Source organism: Mchenga conophoros, linkage group LG18, assembly GCF_057382185.1.
Source record: "Mchenga conophoros isolate Kocher_MC1m ecotype Shallow Benthic linkage group LG18, M_conophoros_male_GT1.1, whole genome shotgun sequence".
Lineage (NCBI taxonomy): Eukaryota > Metazoa > Chordata > Actinopteri > Cichliformes > Cichlidae > Mchenga > Mchenga conophoros.
In genome coordinates, this window is record NC_140543.1 from 7230850 (window position 1) to 7248842 (window position 17993).

Here is a 17993-nt window from a genome sequence, read left to right on the forward strand (position 1 = left end):
TGTCTTCTACAGAATTTTTGCTGACCCCAGGCTGCAGTTGAGACGAGCAGCGAGGGAATCCATGCAAAAACACTGACACCCATTCAGCTCAGCTCACAGAGACGTATGAAGGACTTGATGAGAACACTGCCCCTCTGTCACACCAGGCAACTCAGAGGCTCTATAGCGTGAGGACAACCGAGACATGTGCAAACTTCAGGACTACATTCACAGTGGGTTTAGTCATTGCTTAACATTTTATGCAAGAAAAAGTCTGACATTACAGGGAAACTGCCATCTGAACCATCCTGACAGCAAATGCCCAACATGAGGATAATCCTGAAAACCCCCAGCTATTTGTGGTTTTTAGGTTTTCAATGTAACTTATTCTTTGATTGATATCAGCTAATCAACATGTGGTATGTATCTGTAAGCTGTAGTCAAATCAAACACTGTATTCACAGTAATCAAACACTTAAGAGGACTTTTAAAACAGAATTTTTCTAAAAAATAGTTAATAAAAGTACTGAAAGGTGTTCTGTGTAGCATTTTTAAAAAGGTTTTCAAGCTTTGTTTTTCTTATAGTTTAAAAAGAAGTTTGGATAAGGAGGTTATATCTAGAAATGAGAAAATGTGAGTGTGTGTGCGTTTTTGGGGGGACGTAAATTTACAAGGAGGGAAAGAAAAGCACATACAGCTGTAAACAGGCGTAAAGGTTGTATTTCTACAACCTTTACATCTTAAAATTGATTTCAATACCTATGATATTCAGTTTTCCTGAAATATCCTCGGATTTCCTCTACAATTAAAACGGATGTTGTGAGGGTTTCAACAGTAATAGTATGTAATCAGACACCGGTAGCACATTCAGGGTTCATTAGGAGATATTATTTGAATTGCCATCAAGAAACGAGGTAAACTTCTCCACCTCTAGCATTTTTCAGCATGCTTTGTTGAGCTGGAGTTGGATAGAGCAAGCAACAAACTTATTCCTTGCACATTTTGACACTTTAGTTAAAAAAATGCAAAGTCATGCTGTAATTTTCACTTTTTATTATACTTCCTTAAATTGGGGGAAAGTACTAAACATGTCCAAAAAAAGAAGAAGCTTGTCTATAATGAAAATGCTACATAGAGCACCATTTAAAAAAATAGGTAATTTGCAACTTGCTGAATTAAAATTTGTGTGGAGGTTATTGGTCCCAAGTTGCCCAAGTTAACACAGTCACACACACAGTGTTTGCTGTTTGAATGTCCTCTGGTCAGATCAGTGTATTACCAGAATTTTTTACGAGTCTCTGAGGTAACTATGATGGATTAAGTTTCTTGTGTGTGCGTGTGTGAAACTGAAACATAAGTGGCAGGATGATGAGTATAAATGAAGCCTCTGGATTATATCTTTTATGGTTCGGTTTTGGAGCCTAAGTGAAAATGACAATGAGAAGGTTTATGAAAGATATTTTATGGTTATTTATAGTTTTAAAGAAGATTTAGAGATTCTTTCTATGACAAAAAACAAAAGAAAACAATCAAGAATATCAAGAATAAAAAAATTCTCTCAAATGGTACATGTTGATGTCGATTTAAAATTAATATATTTCAACTGCTGTAGTTACAGGGGACCTGTCTCCCCATTTAATGACTTTTTGAATGAAAGTGAATGTGTATAGATAGTGTACATAGATTTTTAATATCCTTTTTTGCCCCAAGTGGTATTGTAAAGCAGCAGCTCGGAGTTTAGTTCAACAAAAAATGAGAGCAGAAATATTTTGTTGGTTAAATGAGCATCAGTAGATGAAGCTAAAGAAGCACTTAAAGTGAAAGTTTATTCACTTTTCTGCCCTGTTTGCAGGCTAGCCCTTTAGCTTTCCCAGCTACAAAATCACAAGCTATTGCTAGAATCCTGAAGCTATTTTGACAAACTAGCTAACCTATTTAGCTTTCCACTTAAGTAGCAATAATAATAATTTCTTTTTCTAGCTTTAAGATCTTAGTTTTCAGTAACTTTGTTTTCCTGGACTAACAAGGGTTTTGGTACAAAAAAAACCAATTGGCCAGTATTAGCGTTATAACATCTTAAATTAGAATGGTGTCACGTGGCTAAATGTTAGCATTAGCATTGAAAATAACGCTATTGTTATTTTGAGCACATTACTTTTTTCAGACCATTCTTGTCAGAAATACTTTTCCCCACTGAGATTTAACCAGTGAGCTTATTTCTGCCTCTAATGCAGCTTTGCCTCTAAATGAAAAGAAAAATGTGTAAAAGTAAAAAAAGAAAAAATCTCGACGCTACTGCAGCTCATTCTGAAATGACCCTTCAAGATCGCGACCTTGTAGCCTGCCAGAATGTGTCTTGCACTGCAGGTGTGTAGCTGAATCTTGGGTTGTGCTGAAGGGCAAATTTAACTGTTTCTTGTGTTGGGTTTCTGTGGTTAAAGTTGTCATCTTTAAGTCTCCATACTGTATGTATTGGTAAACAATGCAAACATTTTTTGCGCCAAGGATAAATCCTTACGTAAATGAAGAACTAGAGCTAAATTACTTTGTCCGTTTCACAAAGTTATAATGTTTTCAATCTAAATTTCTATAGACTGGACTTTTATTTTCCATTTTGATTCAATCACTTTGCAAGGTACTGTTCATTTAGGTGCTGTTTCGTGCGTGTGAGCTTGTAATTGTGAACAAAACTGACTGTAACTGGCAACATGTGTTTCTAGACTTCTTGGTCTGTATATGATCTGATACTCTAACAATGACAATATGATTGAGAGTATGTGAAAATACACACTGTAACACTGAAATGAATTTCACTGTAGCGCTTCTCACTTTGTTTCCACATCCTAACTTTTTAGCCCCAAAAATGTTGATGAACTGATGATGAACTGTAAGCCATGAGTATCCGAATGTCACACGTTGAGGGATGAACGACCACCTACAGTAACTGCTAATGTTTGATTTCCTCGTGTGACGTGAGCCTGCACAGGTTGTCACTCAGAACAAAATGGTTATTTATGGTTGCACTGTACTGGTATCTAACCTGACTAACATTGTTTTTGGTTTTAATGGGTATTAAGTGTTTTTTACATTTTTAGCACGCCCAGTTAAGCACATTGAGCTACTGTGGCCCAAGAATTACTGAAGTAATTCTAATGCAGGGCCATGTTTCTATTCAAGAAAGGCATCATTTCTGCCTTTCATAGCTGACAAAGTTCAATATTTGCCAATATTAAAAAAACAAAACAAAAACCTACTTGTGGAACTGGATATTATTTCGAATGATTTGTCGGAAGTGTTAAGTTTCCATATGAGTATCTGTTCACACCGAGCTTACTTTTTAGCAACTTTATCTTCAACTTCCCCCCCAAAAAGAAAAAGCTGTCATTGTTTTTGAAATTGTCTCAGCACAAACAGTAGTGTGAGAACGATTTAGTCTGAAATTGGGCAAATTTTAACTTCCGCTTTATAAGATCTGACACTTTTCAGTTCTCTGTGCTTGAGAAATATTTGGGGTGGAGGCTCAGTGTGAAGAGTTCCCATCTTGGGGGTTTTACATAGCACCACCTGTGTTTCAGCTTTACGCACAAAATGTACAATTTTACAAAATGCATGTTTGTCAGCCTGCAGATCGGGGTTTGTGTCAGGACTTGTTTTCCCCTGCTGTTTGTTTTGTCTTTGAAATTTGGCTTTCATTCACTGGTTTAGACATAGCCACTAAAGATAGGATTTAGCCACTAAAAACTATTTAGTTATGTTTGGTTATTTTTTCAGTTAGCTTTAGAAAAAAGATTGTGGTTTCTGTTAAAACGCACCCTTCACATGTTGGAAGTGACCGGTCAGTGGCCCTGATGACATAAAGCCATGCATCAGACACCAAAGGACACCTTACCTGTAAATAAGAGACACCAGCATAATTTAAACCCTGGGAATCAGAACAGGAATCGATAACCTCTGTAATAGAACAGTCATATACCAGATGACATACGTCAGACATATGAATTTCCCTTTTGGATAAACTTATTCTTATATATGAGGGTAATATAAGAAATCTAAGATCCTTTTTTTTTTTTTACCATTTAACTAAATTGAGGGTTTTTTTGTTCATTCAAGATAGTTTAATATTTGATGTGATTTTACCTTCTTTGTAATTATGGCCATTATATTTTTTTCTTTCTTTTTATTTTGATTCAAAAGGTTGAGACAGGATCAACTGGTCTGTTATGGATGTATTTTGTGATTCTACCAGAAGGTGGCGCCAAAGTCACGTGTTTTAAATGTACTTACGCGACCTTGGTCATGCAAGAAACGTCTTACTTCTTGTGGGTTTTAAGTTTTGGGGATGTTTAAAAGAACCAGTGGAAGAGTAATCTCTGTCACTGGTAAAATAACCCCTGAGTAAAGCTTCTGGGTCAACCCTAACACATTTTTGCCTCCCCTTTCTTCTCTAATGTCAGTAATTTGACTCACTTCCCCTCTAAGAGTCATTTAAGGAAGTTACTTGCTCTGATTTTCTTGGGTTCTTTCTTTCCACTTATGAAATGTGTCTGACATCCTGATAACTACGCAGTGGTAAATTAGAGCAAAACAGAAGGAGAATGCATGTGTCGAAGAATATTTTTCTCATCGCTATTTGAAGTACCCTCTCTACTGTGATTTAACATCTCAGCTGTGACACAGTCCAGTGCATACAGTTCATTAATTATTTTCTTATGTAGAAGTCCGGACGTTCACACATTTTTATGCAAGCTGTCGACTCTAATGTTGCTTTTGCCAATGCTGCTTGTTAATTTATGATTCATGCCACTGTAAATAAATTATTTTTACTGAACTGAGCTGTGTCTTTGTTTCAATTTCATCCATAAAGTGACTTGTGCGGTCCCAGGGAATCCCAGTCTTTATATACTTTATATTTAACCTTAACACCACAACAAAACGTTAATAAATGTAAGTTATGTGGGATAAATGTGCTTTAAAATGTGGGTGGTGCGTAGCCTCTGCATGATTGATGGATACCCGAAGTGCCTTGAAATAGTGCTGACTTATGATCCCTTTCCATGGCCCAAAGACCTTTCTCCTCACCTGTTAATATCCTGGGAAAATTCCCCTTCCCCCGAGCCCCGCACACCCCACTAATCAATGATCAGACACTGTTAAAATTCCACTGACATTTACTTTTAAAGTGTCAGTTTTTAGTTTCAGTTTGCAGTTTGTTTATTCTCGTATATCTGACATGCTGAGGGTAACACAGGAAATAGTTTGGCCGTGCAACTGTGTGACACATCCAAGAATCATGTGGCATCCAGAGTGGTTCCCTATTTAAGTTCGGACAAGTGAGGAACAGCAAAAATGTCACAACGGCACACACACCCTGCCTTCGTAAGGCTCTTTTGTTTTCTGCACAGGGAAACTTGGAACTGGTCCAGAGACCGGTGCACTCTGTGTGGCCCTTCAAATCTAATCAGGCAGCAGCAGGCACTGCCTTCTGTCCACCAGTATAGATATGAAAACTGCTCCAGCATACCTTCAGATAAATGTTTTTGTCATGAATCTAATATTATGAAATGTGGCTGGCAACAAGTGTGAGAAGTCACGTGGGGCTTGAGTAGATAAAGCCTATAGCATACAGAGGATTACTCAAGGTCATGGGATTCGTGAAAGGTCACCAATTCTATCTGCAGCGTTTTTATGATTGGATTAGAAATATTTTTGTTATTTCCAAATGTCTGAAATTCAAAATGATGATGTAGGGAATGATCCTTAAAAAACACGGCTCCTATAGGATGACATGAGAATATTAAGCAACGACAGGATTTGTAACTGTTTATTCTCTGGTGCTGCCGTTAGATATTTTCTCTTCTAATAATCTAATCTGCTGGTGTTACGTTATGTAAAATGTTCACGCTTTTGTAATACTCCACGTTTTTAGTGTTTGGATTACAAAGGAATTTATGAATTATTGCTCAAAGTCTCTTATTTCCCGAATGAAGGCGCATATTCCTGGCTATAATTGGTTGGAATTTTCCATGGGACGTGATCTGGGTTCCTATTGGTGGACCAAGCTGTCAGTCAGACAGACTGGCTTTGGCTTTGGTTTCTAAGAGCGGCTCGCGAGCGCCAAAGAAGGGAGGAAAAAAGCGACGATGCATCACTCTGCTGTTTCTCCCAGACAGTAAAGTGGAAATGAGCTTTTAAGAGCAGAATTTAAGTTGAATAATTTATGTTGGGTTGTTACAGCGTCCCAGTTAATGCCACAAAAAAAAATATAGCATTTATAAAGGGGTTACTCGTTGTAAATGGCCTGCATTTGTATAGCGCTTTTCTAGTCCATAGGACCCCAAAGCACTTTACACTACGTTCAGTCATTCACCCATTGGCGATGGCAAGCTACATTGTAGCCACAGCTGCCCTGGGGCACACTGACAGAGGCGAGGCTGCCGGACACAGGGGCCACCGGGCCCTCTGACCACCACCAGTAGGCAAACATGGGGTTAGTATCTTGCCCAAGGATATTTGACATGCAGCCCGGAGGCAGCCTGGGATCGAACCACCGACCTTCTGATTAGTGGCTGACTTGCTCTGCCACCTGAGCTACAGCCACCCTAAGGAGCTTGGAAAGAAAAGCGTCTGGACTTCTTTAAGTTGCTTGAGAATCCTGGAAATAAGTTTGAGAAATGAGGAACACTGGGTTACTCGTTATTTATTTAAAGGTTGTAATATTAAGACAAGTCAGTCAATGAAATGGTTGGGTGTGTCCTGATGCTACAACAAACAAACACACTATATCTGAGGTTTTTCATGAAGCATATTTGTTGTTGAATTTCAGTGAAAGGGTCGAGCAATTAATGGATTCATGGCAATTTTCACTCTTTTTAAGGCCTCCAACAGCCCGACGTGGGCTCAACCCAACAACAGATGAATGGGAAAAAAACATTCCCTGGTCTGATGTATCAGGATTTCTGCTTTTGCTTGGTACAGCACAATTTGACTTTCACAACATGAAAGCATGGATTATTTCTGCCTTGTATTCTTGTATTAATGGTGGTGTTGTAATGATATGTTGGGGGGGGGGGGGGGGGGCACACTTTTGGCCCCTTAGTATCAACTGAGCATTGTGTAAATGACACAACCTACTAGAATATTGTTGGTGATCATGTCCAACTCACAGTGTACCCATGACCAGATTCAATAGAGCGCCTTTGGGATGTGTTGGAACAGAGATAAGCATTGTTTGGGTGTCTATAAATCAGCAGTAACTGTGTGATGCTATCGTGTCAATTTGAACCAAAAGGATTGTGTCCAGCATCTTTTTTAGCATCTTCCATGCATGAAGAATTAGGAGAATCATAAAGACAGACTCACTGGCCACTCTTTTAGGTACAAGCTGTAAACATTATATAAACTGCAGATCAGCGAAAGGCACAAAACCTTCAAATTTCTGTAACAAAGTAATAATTTGTCATAATGATTTAGATGTAGAAAAACTTAACTTCCTGCGCATTTTCACTGTGACTCATCACCACACAGGAAGGCTGGATGGATTTCAGTGAAAGGGCTGAGCAATTAATGGCTTCAGGGCAGTTTCGCTCTTTGAAAGGCCAAATGGCCTCGTTTTGACCCCAGAACTTGACACTTGACCCCACTGCGCCACCGAAACCGCCATGCAGTGACTCACCTCACTAAATGTAGGACCTCTGCAGAGGGGGTGTGTATGATGAGAAAGAGGGCGGTAACCACTGCAGTCCTCCAGTAGTTCCCCTGTCACGGTTATTGACAGTATTACTGGTCGCTGCTTGTAGAAGAGTAAATCTAACATTTTTATTTAACAGGTGACGGGGGCCAAGGAGACAGAGATGGCTGGCGCATCGGCACCAAAGCGACAGGACACCCGGAAATTCTTTGAGAATCTATCCGGCGCTGGTAAATCCATCGCAGTGTTGACCAGCGGCGGAGATGCCCAAGGTAACTTAGTGAGGTTCCATTATCGGACGGCGCTCCTGCCCTAATGAAAATAGATAATTTCGCGTAAAAGTGCTGCCGAGAAAGCACCAGGAGAATAAACTCCTCTCTTAAAATATGCTATCAGACGTGTTTACTGAGGCTGACGTGGTAGTGGCACGCACTGCCAGAGTTAGGCTACTTTAAGTATAAGCGGTTCTTCCCCTAGTCTGGTTGTAGGGTTAATTTTACTCCCTACCTCTTTGTGGAGATTTGGAGAAATATGTTAGCTAGAGGCCTGTCCGACAATGGATGTATCCCCTCCAAGCTTGTCAAAAAGCGTGGTGGTCAATCAAGGTGCATAATTACATGAAAAAATAAATAATGCATTTTATTTGCCTTGTATATATTTATTTTTTCTTGATACCCATTATTTACAAGGTATTAAGCAAATCACAGCGACTATTACGCAACAGCTGCTCTGAAACCCTTGTCTTACACATTTTTCCATGGATGCTGCAGTAGACTATTTATAACCGCTTGAGGAGGTATGAAATAGTAGTAGTAATCACGACCTGCTGGAAAAAGATATGCAGCAGGGATGAGGGGGCCAGTTTGGAAAGCTGCAACGAAATCAACAAGTGTTCGCGGTAATTAAATAATTGAATCCTCTTACGTGGGGAGTCGCTCTCCTTATCATGCATTCTGCACCACTGCAGAATCTATATGGACTGTGTTCCTGTATTGATTGCCTGTGTCCTGCGTCCCTGTGCGCGTCCAATGGCACACGTATGATGTAAACAGCAGCCCAAAGCTGACAGTGCTATACACTGTGGTGTGCACTCAGTCAGGTTTCGCCACTGCTTTTGGTGGAAAAGCATGAAGTCCACAGCTCGTGATGGAAATTCTTATTCTTATTCTTATTCTTATTATTGTTATCATTAAAATCCCTATAATTTATCGGTTCAGGCAAAAGTTGACAACGCCATTAAATGTCATCTTATTTCTTTATATTAACTATGATTTTTGCAACTTCCCCTCATTTAAAAAAAGGGTCATGTTTCAGCAGAAATACACGTATTGTGTCACTGAAGATGAGTCGTGAGGAGGACCACCGTGAAGAAGCCAGACTAAATTACTCGTCTTCCGGCGTAACCTTTCACAGTAAAGGGTTTCCCCTCCCCTTTCCGCAGCAGGGCCTTAATTTTGAAAGAGACCTGCAGTGACTTCCTTTGTCCTTGAGTCACTGTAGTCATCCGGAAGTCACGAAGGGTTGAGTCGCCTACGTGAGGGCGAGCTGGTGTGCTGTGATGTGCAATGTGCAAAGGAAACGTAAATAAGTTACTGTTACTGTGTGTGGATGTCATTTTATCCGTAAAATTAGGGTCTATGACGACAGCCTAATATAAGTGGAACATTTTTTTTTAAAAAAAGGTGAAACAGTGATTTTGGTATTTTTATGTGTCTAATAGCGTCACCATTCATTCATGTGATGTTCCAGAAACAGCACTAGAGTGTATTTATTGGACTTCTATATATCGATATTGGAGTGTAGTATCGGCTCTATGCGTGCAGTGCAGCAGCAGAGCCATTGTTGCCTTTGAGCCAGGCTGTTACATAACACACGGTGCCTATAGGCTCCTCTATGAGTGGATGAATATTTCGTTTCTCAGTTGTCTCTGCAGCAGAAGGCAGCACATGAGCACCTGTGTAGAATGTAATAGAGCCAGCCTCTGTAGGAACTATGTGTAGGAGCGCATACTCCTGGCAGCAGCTGAGATTTAATTATAACTACACTTGGACATTGTTCCCGGGGCGTGAAAATGATGCGCACACAGTCCCACTCACCAGGGTCAAACGATAGCAGGACTAGCTTTTGAATGCCTTTCCTGGAGAATCTCTCTGCAGTGGAAGCCTTTAACAGCCTCGAGTGTCTTTAAGGAGGTTTTTCCCCCGCTTGCCATTGTCACCAAGAATAATTAGGTTTGTTGTGATATAATAATCACATGTGGACAAAGTTTCTGATGTCTATGAGCACTGGTTCCATTTAACATTTCTTCTGAATGTGTATATTTTTACTACCCAGACATTAAAAATTAAAAAATACAAAACAAATACAAACCAAAGAAATGAACTGTAACTGCATGGTACTGTTATAATGTAAGACAGTGTAATGCTAACGTTTTAAGAATCATTAAAGAGGATCTTTATGCTTTTCCTTATTTCCAGTCAAACCTTCTGTGTTTCAGACAGTGGATGAACTGAGGATCTTCACCAAGGTTCAGATTAAGCCATATAAAGAATATGTAAACTGTAATTGAAGCAAAGCGTTTCTAATAGAGACTAAGAAAAAAAAACACAGAGCTAGAAATATGGCTGATAGGCCTCTTTTAGTGTTACTTAATAAAAATTCCCTCTTTCTTAAAAGCAGAAACAATCGGTAGTTTTGTGAAATATTTCAGGCTATTTTTCAGACTTTCATTTAGCAAACTTTACAGTTTTCTGAACTCACAGGAACATCGGTGCTTCATGTGCAATGACAATTTTTTGCCAAGGCAGATTTCCCGACCGCTGCGGAGAATACATGCCCAGACTGAGCTGGAGATGTTTAGTCATTGCAGCAGTCTGGGAGGAAATACTAACAGCATTTCATGATTTGTGATTTAATCCAAGAGCTCAGCTGGGACACGACACACACACTCACACACACATACATGAGATGATAAATGAGATGTACTCACGGTCGCTGATCGCTCTTATCTGTCTGTGAAATCCTTATTATTTTTTTCTTTCTAATTTTGTAAAACTCAATTATAGTATCACACAATTCAGCTCAATTTTACTCATTTGCCAGGTCCCCTCTGACCAATCAGCACTTTGCAGGTCTATTAGCAACACTAGCTCCAACACAAAAAGAAACACAGTATGGAGGCCTGGATGTGGTTTCAGCCTGTTCAGTGTTTGCTAACGAGTGCTGACAGCACGGTGACTCCCCCACCCAACCCCCACCCCGTAGTGCATTTGTCTTAGATGTCACCTGCCTTATAATGCTGTTGCTACTTCCTCTAGGTCAGCAGGAGTAGTTTTGGTAAAGGGCAAGATAATTAATTATTTTACATAAAAGAGGTAGTTAATGATCATAAATAAGAGAAGTGAGGAAAACAAAAACAAAGATTAGAAAAGAGATATTTTTAGTCTCTTATCAGAAAATTGCAGGCAGCTATTGATTTATTGAGTCATCCACTGACAGAAAAGTGAGTTTATGAATATTTGGATCATAAGAAACCCTTGAAAACCCCTCATTAATACAAACAGTCCTTGTCTGAATTAAGATAAGATAAGATAAGATAAGATAAGATAAGATAAGATAAGATAACCTTTATTAGTCCCACACGTGGGAAATTTGTTTTGTCACAGCAGGAAGTGGACAGTGCAAAAGTTATGAGGCAAAAATTAGAATACAATAAGAATAAATACAGTACACAACTGTACAGAATAGAATAAAATAAAATACTATATACAGTAGAATAAAATAAAATAAATATACAATAAGATAAAAATAGAATACAAATACAAATACTATATACAACTGAGTAAAAATACAACGATGACAGAAAGGATTATTGCACTTAGTATTATTGCATATTGTATTATTGCATATGTATGGATGTGTGTGCTTGATCAGTTAAAGTCTTCCTGCATATGATAGTTTTGAGATACAGTATTTTTATACATTATTAATACGTTTATTTTATTAGTTTGCTTTGTTTACCAAATTATATTTGAACATTCATCAAACACAAAATGATGTGACTTGAGAGATCGATATTAGCCACTGACACTGACACTGTTATCTTATTTGCTAATAGCCTGATATCAGTCAACAAGGCTGATGTCAGCCTGTTCATCAGTGCTTCTCTATCTAAAGCTGATTGCCCATGCAGTGGCTGCCACTTAAACCATTATTTCTGTCTGTTGCAATCATTGCAAGGTAAACAGAAAACTTTGTTTATAGTTATCTGCAAAAAATGTATGATTGCACACATTTGACTGATTGCAATGCCTTTCCAGAACAGTTCATGTTCAACTTTGTTTCCCCCAGCTAAGCCTTTGTTGTTTCGCTCTGGCCCTTTGCCATGGCCCCGTTGGCTCTGCCAAGCTTAGTGAATTGAGCTCTTGTAGTAATGCCAAAATCGTGACATAGTCATCCAAGGAGTAGACCCATCCCATACGCATTCTGCAGACAAGGGCCAGTAAAAGGGATGGGTTGTTTACTCCATGTGGTGTGGGAAGAAATTTGGCGAGGTGGTTAAGTTGGCAGAGCGTGCTAGCTTGTGCTTGCTGGGCTAAATTCTGGGATGCATGCAATGCCTCACCAAACTGGGCTCACTGAGATCTAACATGCTCGTCATTCCAATGCTTTTCCATAAATGGCTAATTAATTCTTTATCCCTATTTTGAATTTTTAAAGTGACCTTTTCTTTTTTTACCAGTCATCTATGTTCTCTGTGCTCTTTATTAATTGCTATGCACTGACCCTATTAGATTGATTGATTAGCTGATGGAAAGAAGAAATAATCAATAGCAATTACGATAATGATTCAGCCACTTCACGTGTTAATGGCATAAAAAGCCAAGAGTCAGCTGATTCAGCGTCTTGTTGATTGGATGTCTTTTTCAGAATAACTTAAAACTGTTTATTATTAAGATAAGATAAGATAATTGTAAATTACCCATTTCTGAGACAAATAAAGTCTATCTTAGCTTATCTTACCTTTAATTTGGTAAATAATCAGTTCACTGATAAGTCAAAATTCAAAGATGAAACAGTGGAAGATGGATTTGTTATTTTCAGCCCAGGCTGATACGTAGAGCTTGTTTCTTTTTTTCAGGTTCTCTTATTACACCTAGCGTTAGGATCATTAAAGTTTTATTACAGCTCTTATTCTGTATGCAGGTTGCGACACAGAATCAAAGTAACATCAATACCACCTTTATTCCTTCTCTCAGCGTTTTTACACATCAGATATTTCTCGTCATCGTGCTTTTATGGGAGTCTTCGGTGATGTAAAACTGCACCTTCACTGTGACACCAGACTTAGCTCAAGGTTTATGTTTTGTTCTGTCTCTAATTTCACTAAGTGCTCTTTCAGACCCTTCTATGTTTTGACACAAAATCCTCAGAGGGATTCTCACTTGCAGTCTCCTCTCCCTGTCTCCCTGTTTTTTCGATGGCGTTTACCGCTCCTGTTATCTGCTGGTCTGTCTAGCTTTCTGCCACGCCCTGTTTGTGCTGCTGCTTATACAATCACATTTATGGAAACATCGTTTATTTAGTTCACTGACAGATCTAATTTCTTAAATGTCAAAAGCACCTTAGAATAAGACCGACATTAACTACTTTCTACCTCCAGTTTCTGTGTCTCCCACATCCTCTGAAAAGGTCAAACTGCTGCTAGTCGCTGCGCTGCAGTTTTAATAAACATGGCGGTTCTTCATTAGCTGACACCAAAAATATCTTTAAGACCAATTTGTCAGCATGAAAAAGAACCTGGGTAGGCTCGCAGTTTACCGCAGACGGACATGGTTAATTTCCCAACCTGTCAAACATGATATGTGAGAAACACTGTTTGTTTCTGTATCAACCCCAAACTCTTTTTTTCTCTATTTCCAGGTATGAATGCAGCTGTCCGGGCTGCCGTGCGGATGGGCATCTATGTGGGAGCAAAGGTCTACTTCATCCATGAGGTGAGGCATGACTCAGGCTTTAGACATAGCCCCAGGAGAGTCTGCAGTGTCTGTCACATCACACGGTGAACTAAATTAGAACTGACGAGTCTTTTTTATCGAGCTGTGATTGTCTGTGATACAGCCAGCAGGACTCAAGACTGCATGTTGCTCTGCTTTTGTAACTGAATTTGACCTTAAGGAGTCATTCAGGTGGCTGCAAAGTCTCAAAACTGAAAATGTGAATTTCATTGTTTTATTTTTCTATTGGGGTTAAATGCATCGCATCTACAGGGTTGCATAGATGTAATCTTTGGTGTAAATTCACCACATTGTGTCAAATCAGGTTTCATGAAGAGAAACGCAAACATGCCACAGACAAGTCATTGTGCTGTTACTGCCTGTTGTTGCAAAACAAATTATATTTTGTTCACTCAAATTCACCCAAGTGTAGCTGCAAAAACCTCTGTACACATAAATATCAAAAACTGCACAGTGTTGGCAGCCCACCACTTCATTTTTGTCTCCTTAAGCTGTTCTGTGAAAGCTGTTCTGTTCCAACAGATTTAAGCATTTCTCACCTCACTTCATGCTGTTTAGGTGCTATTTTGAAAAGATTACCTTAAATCAGCCACACTGACTACAGTCATTGTTTATGGCTCTGGTCGTTAAGCCTTTGTTTTTCAGTCATTAAGATCTCCCCATTAATCCCTTTACAGGTAGTGACCTTGTTTTTGTCTTTTTGGCCTCCACACTTGTCACACTAACGCTTGGAGTGTCTGTGTGTGAACATTTGATTGAAGTGGAGTGTATTGACACTTAAAACTGTGTCCACATGGAAATTTGAACCCACTATGGGCTCGTTTTGTGTTTTTAACCTACTGGAAGCAAGGGCATGGATTTGGATACAGTATGTACTCTGACCAGCTCCAACATAAAACCACTGGATCATAAATTTTCTACTGGAAAACCTTGAGCTCTGGCATTCATGTGGATTTTACTTTGACAAGTGCCGCCTACTGTTTGGGCTCTATCACAGATCACACCTACTGTAACAGTATTTGAACTTAAACATGCTGCCGATGGAAATAATGATTTGATAGTGATAGTAACTGTAGTAACTCCTTCTTTCCTGAGTCTCTCAAAGTCATCGATATTGAATGCCTGAGGATGTACAGTATGTGCAATTTTAACTCGACATGATGCCATGAACGACGGGGGCAGACAGACGTGATCTGGTCTCAGTGTAGATATAATTGGATTACAAAGGGCAGGCTTCATCCTTCACTTGCCACACTGTCATGTCCCCATCAGCTTCAAATAACCACTGGGCTGTGAGTAATAACAGCTGAGTGCCACAGTGCTTTTATTTTGGTTTGGGACCATCGCCTCGCAGTTTTAATCCCTGAACACAACACAGCAGTTCCCTAAAAAAGCTCAACCTGACCCACAGGGTTGTCTTCAAGTTCCTATTGAGTTTTGGTTCAATTTAAAAATACCGAGCACTGTCCTTCATTTGTCAGTTAAAAAATAAAACTTTTTTCAGCTTTTGCCAAGTTATCAACAATCCGGTGAATGTCTGTCACACTGATTGCTCTTCTCAGGGTTACCAGGGGATGGTGGACGGTGGAGACAACATCAAAGAGGCGAAGTGGGAAAGCGTCTCCAGCATGCTGCAAGTGGTGAGCAGATCAGTGTTCAGCTCACACACACCGCACATTTCTTCTTAATGGGCTGTAAACAGTGAAACAAACTCAGTCTGCTTTGAGAAAAATACTGTGTGTTGTAAATACTGTAGACATTTTAGCATCATTAAAAGTGTTTGGTAAGAAAACCTTTGTAGTACTTATGCTGGTACGTGTTGTCATAGTGGACATGAGTGACTTTTACTCAAAGGGACACAGGCAATAATGCTTTTAGCTTGCAGCTTGATGATACTGAAGTAGCTTGCCATTGCCAGTGTGTGAATGTGTGTGTGAATGGGTGGATGACTGAATGTAGTGTAAAGCGCTTTGGGGTCCTATGGACTAGAAAAGCGCTATACAAATGCAGGCCATTTACCATTACCATTTCAAGGAGACCTTTTCACTGATGAGTGAACAGTGGGGATAAAAGATCTCGTAGGTCAGCGATACTGGAAAAAATACAGTCTAAGAGGACACAATGTCCTAAAAAGAAGCCAAAAGAATCTTTAAAAAATTTAAAAAATGAAGAAAATCATGACAGGTTATTGTAATGTTCGTTTACTTTAGGGTGGAACTGTCATCGGGAGTGCCCGCTGCAAAGATTTCCGTACCCATGAGGGCCGCCTGAAAGCTGCACACAACCTTGTGCAGCGTGACATCACCAACCTGTGTGTGATTGGTGGAGACGGAAGCTTGACTGGGGCCAACCTGTTCAGGGAGGAATGGAGCAGCCTGTTGGAGGAGCTCCTGCAGCAAGGTGACTCCTCACAACAGGAGGTTTTGTTTTTAACTTTAACACCAGGCTTCCCTGCTTTTACAAGTTTAAAGGGAAACTTTCTCCCTCCTTGTTTTTTGTTTAGGTTTGATCGATGAGGAAGCGACCCAGAGAAACTCCGAGCTCCACATCGTCGGTATGGTTGGCTCCATCGACAATGACTTCTGCGGCACTGACATGACCATTGGCACCGACTCGGCCCTGCATCGGATCATTGAGGTGGTGGACGCCATCATGACCACTGCCCAGAGGTGAACAATTTCTGAGAGAGGTCTTAATAGAAAAGATATAAACTGTGGTTTTTTTTTACATGCTTCAGTGTAGGGTAAAGGTTGGAGTTCCCCCTCTACTGAACAAATTTAGATCAACCCACTGAGTTTCAGCATAAATGCTCTTTTTTTGTTTGTTTTTGACATTATTTCTGTTTGTTTTTTTATAGCCACCAGAGGACGTTTGTCCTGGAGGTCATGGGGAGACACTGCGGGTAGGCATCTTTTATTCCACACACACATATACATAATATTGCGTGACATCCACTTAGTCTTAGTGGCCACAAAATCATATGCTTGTAATCAAATTCTTTAGAAAGCATATTTAAGACTTTGAAAATGTTGAATGATAAATGTGGAATGTTCAAATACCGACAAGTGAGTCAGACTCCAGCTAAAATGTCAAAGTAGTATTTTATGCAGATACATTGTATGTACCATGGTCCAGAAAATTTAGCATTGACAACAGGCGAAAAATCGACTCTGTTCGGAATCGAACCCACAACCTTTGAATTGCATTGCACGTTGACTGGAAGTCCAATGGGCTGTCCATTATGCCACAGAGCCTGCTGTTTAGGCCTACTGATAAGGTTAGTGAGTGGAGTGCATTCTGGCTTTAGTGAGATTTCAGTGTAGCAAGAGACTAAAAGAACTGTCTTTAGTGAGAGCTGAAATGTATGATTTTATAAATTGTGTATGTGTGCAGATATCTGGCCCTGGTCAGCGCCCTGGCATGTGGAGCAGACTGGGTTTTTATCCCAGAAATGCCTCCTGAAGATGGATGGGAAGACAACATGTGTCAGAAACTGTCCGAGGTGACAAACACACACATACACACACACTGTTTTCACTGTAGTAGCTTATGTTTTAATTAGAGTGGATAGTTTTCTGTCTTTGGCTAGGAGGACAGAAGTAATTTAGCTAAGCAAGTTTCTAATAAAGATTTACATGACAGAAAATATGTTAGAATAATTAAGCAAAAATCTTTATTTTCTTGAAAATACAGTGTAAAAAGTGAGAACAGTAATCCCTGTCACAATAAAGAAACTTATAAATGACATATTGGAAGGTTACAGCTGTCAGAACTTAGTATAATGTGTAGAAGTGCTTGCTTTGATGTACGTCAGGACATCAGCACCCACAGAATTTTACCAGTTTCTCACAATGCTCTGAGGGGACCATTCTCCAGTTTTCATCCAGTCTTTGCCACAGAATTGTGACTTGTGTGTGGAAGCAGACATCTTTAAACTTCCCCAGATATCCACAGTAAAGCAGGAGTCCCTCAAATTCGACGTTCACTATAAAATCGAACTCACATTTGAACTGTTTAACTATTAGTTGTGCCACAAGGGCTTCTATTTTTACACGTTTCAGCTTGACTCACATGCTGCCTTTTCATGGATTTAATTTTAAGCATCTAAAGTAGAAAGTTTAATGTTTCCTTTGAGATTTTTTGTATAATGAGAATCTTTATAGTTTTCCCCTGTAATAAAGTGACTCTGTTGGCACTTGAACCCACAAGCTTTGAATTGCATCTGAAGAAAATCATTAGAAGTCTAATGCTCTATCCATTGCGCCACAAAGCCTGCTGAATGCTGGCTGTTGGGTCATTAAGCAAACCTA

At 39.6% G+C, this 17993-nt stretch overlaps 2 protein-coding genes across 13 annotated transcripts in view; both read left to right on the forward strand.

Moving 5' to 3' along the window:
• LOC146553118 (nuclear receptor coactivator 2-like) overlaps positions 1 to 4807 on the forward strand; it is a 56468-nt gene extending 51661 nt beyond the window's left edge. For all 4 annotated transcript variants that reach the window (XM_085253708.1, XM_085253711.1, XM_085253710.1 and 1 more), the window contains one exon: positions 13 to 4807. In XM_085253708.1, coding sequence (XP_085109834.1) covers positions 13 to 24 — 12 coding nt within the window. In that variant the 3' untranslated portion in view covers positions 25 to 4807. The remainder of the gene's footprint in view (positions 1 to 12) is intronic.
• Positions 4808 to 7704: 2897 nt separating this feature from the next.
• LOC146553119 (ATP-dependent 6-phosphofructokinase, platelet type-like) overlaps positions 7705 to 17993 on the forward strand; it is a 36929-nt gene continuing 26640 nt past the window's right edge. For 7 of the 9 annotated variants that reach the window (XM_085254831.1, XM_085254838.1, XM_085254829.1 and 4 more), the window contains exons 1-7: positions 7705 to 7938; positions 13589 to 13662; positions 15246 to 15323; positions 15894 to 16083; positions 16187 to 16352; positions 16541 to 16585; positions 17077 to 17185. In XM_085254831.1, the coding sequence (XP_085110957.1) occupies positions 7830 to 7938; positions 13589 to 13662; positions 15246 to 15323; positions 15894 to 16083; positions 16187 to 16352; positions 16541 to 16585; positions 17077 to 17185 (771 nt within the window). In that variant the 5' untranslated portion in view covers positions 7705 to 7829. The remainder of the gene's footprint in view (positions 7939 to 13588; positions 13663 to 15245; positions 15324 to 15893; positions 16084 to 16186; positions 16353 to 16540; positions 16586 to 17076; positions 17186 to 17993) is intronic. The other 2 variants (XM_085254836.1, XM_085254835.1) reach the window with 1 other exon arrangement.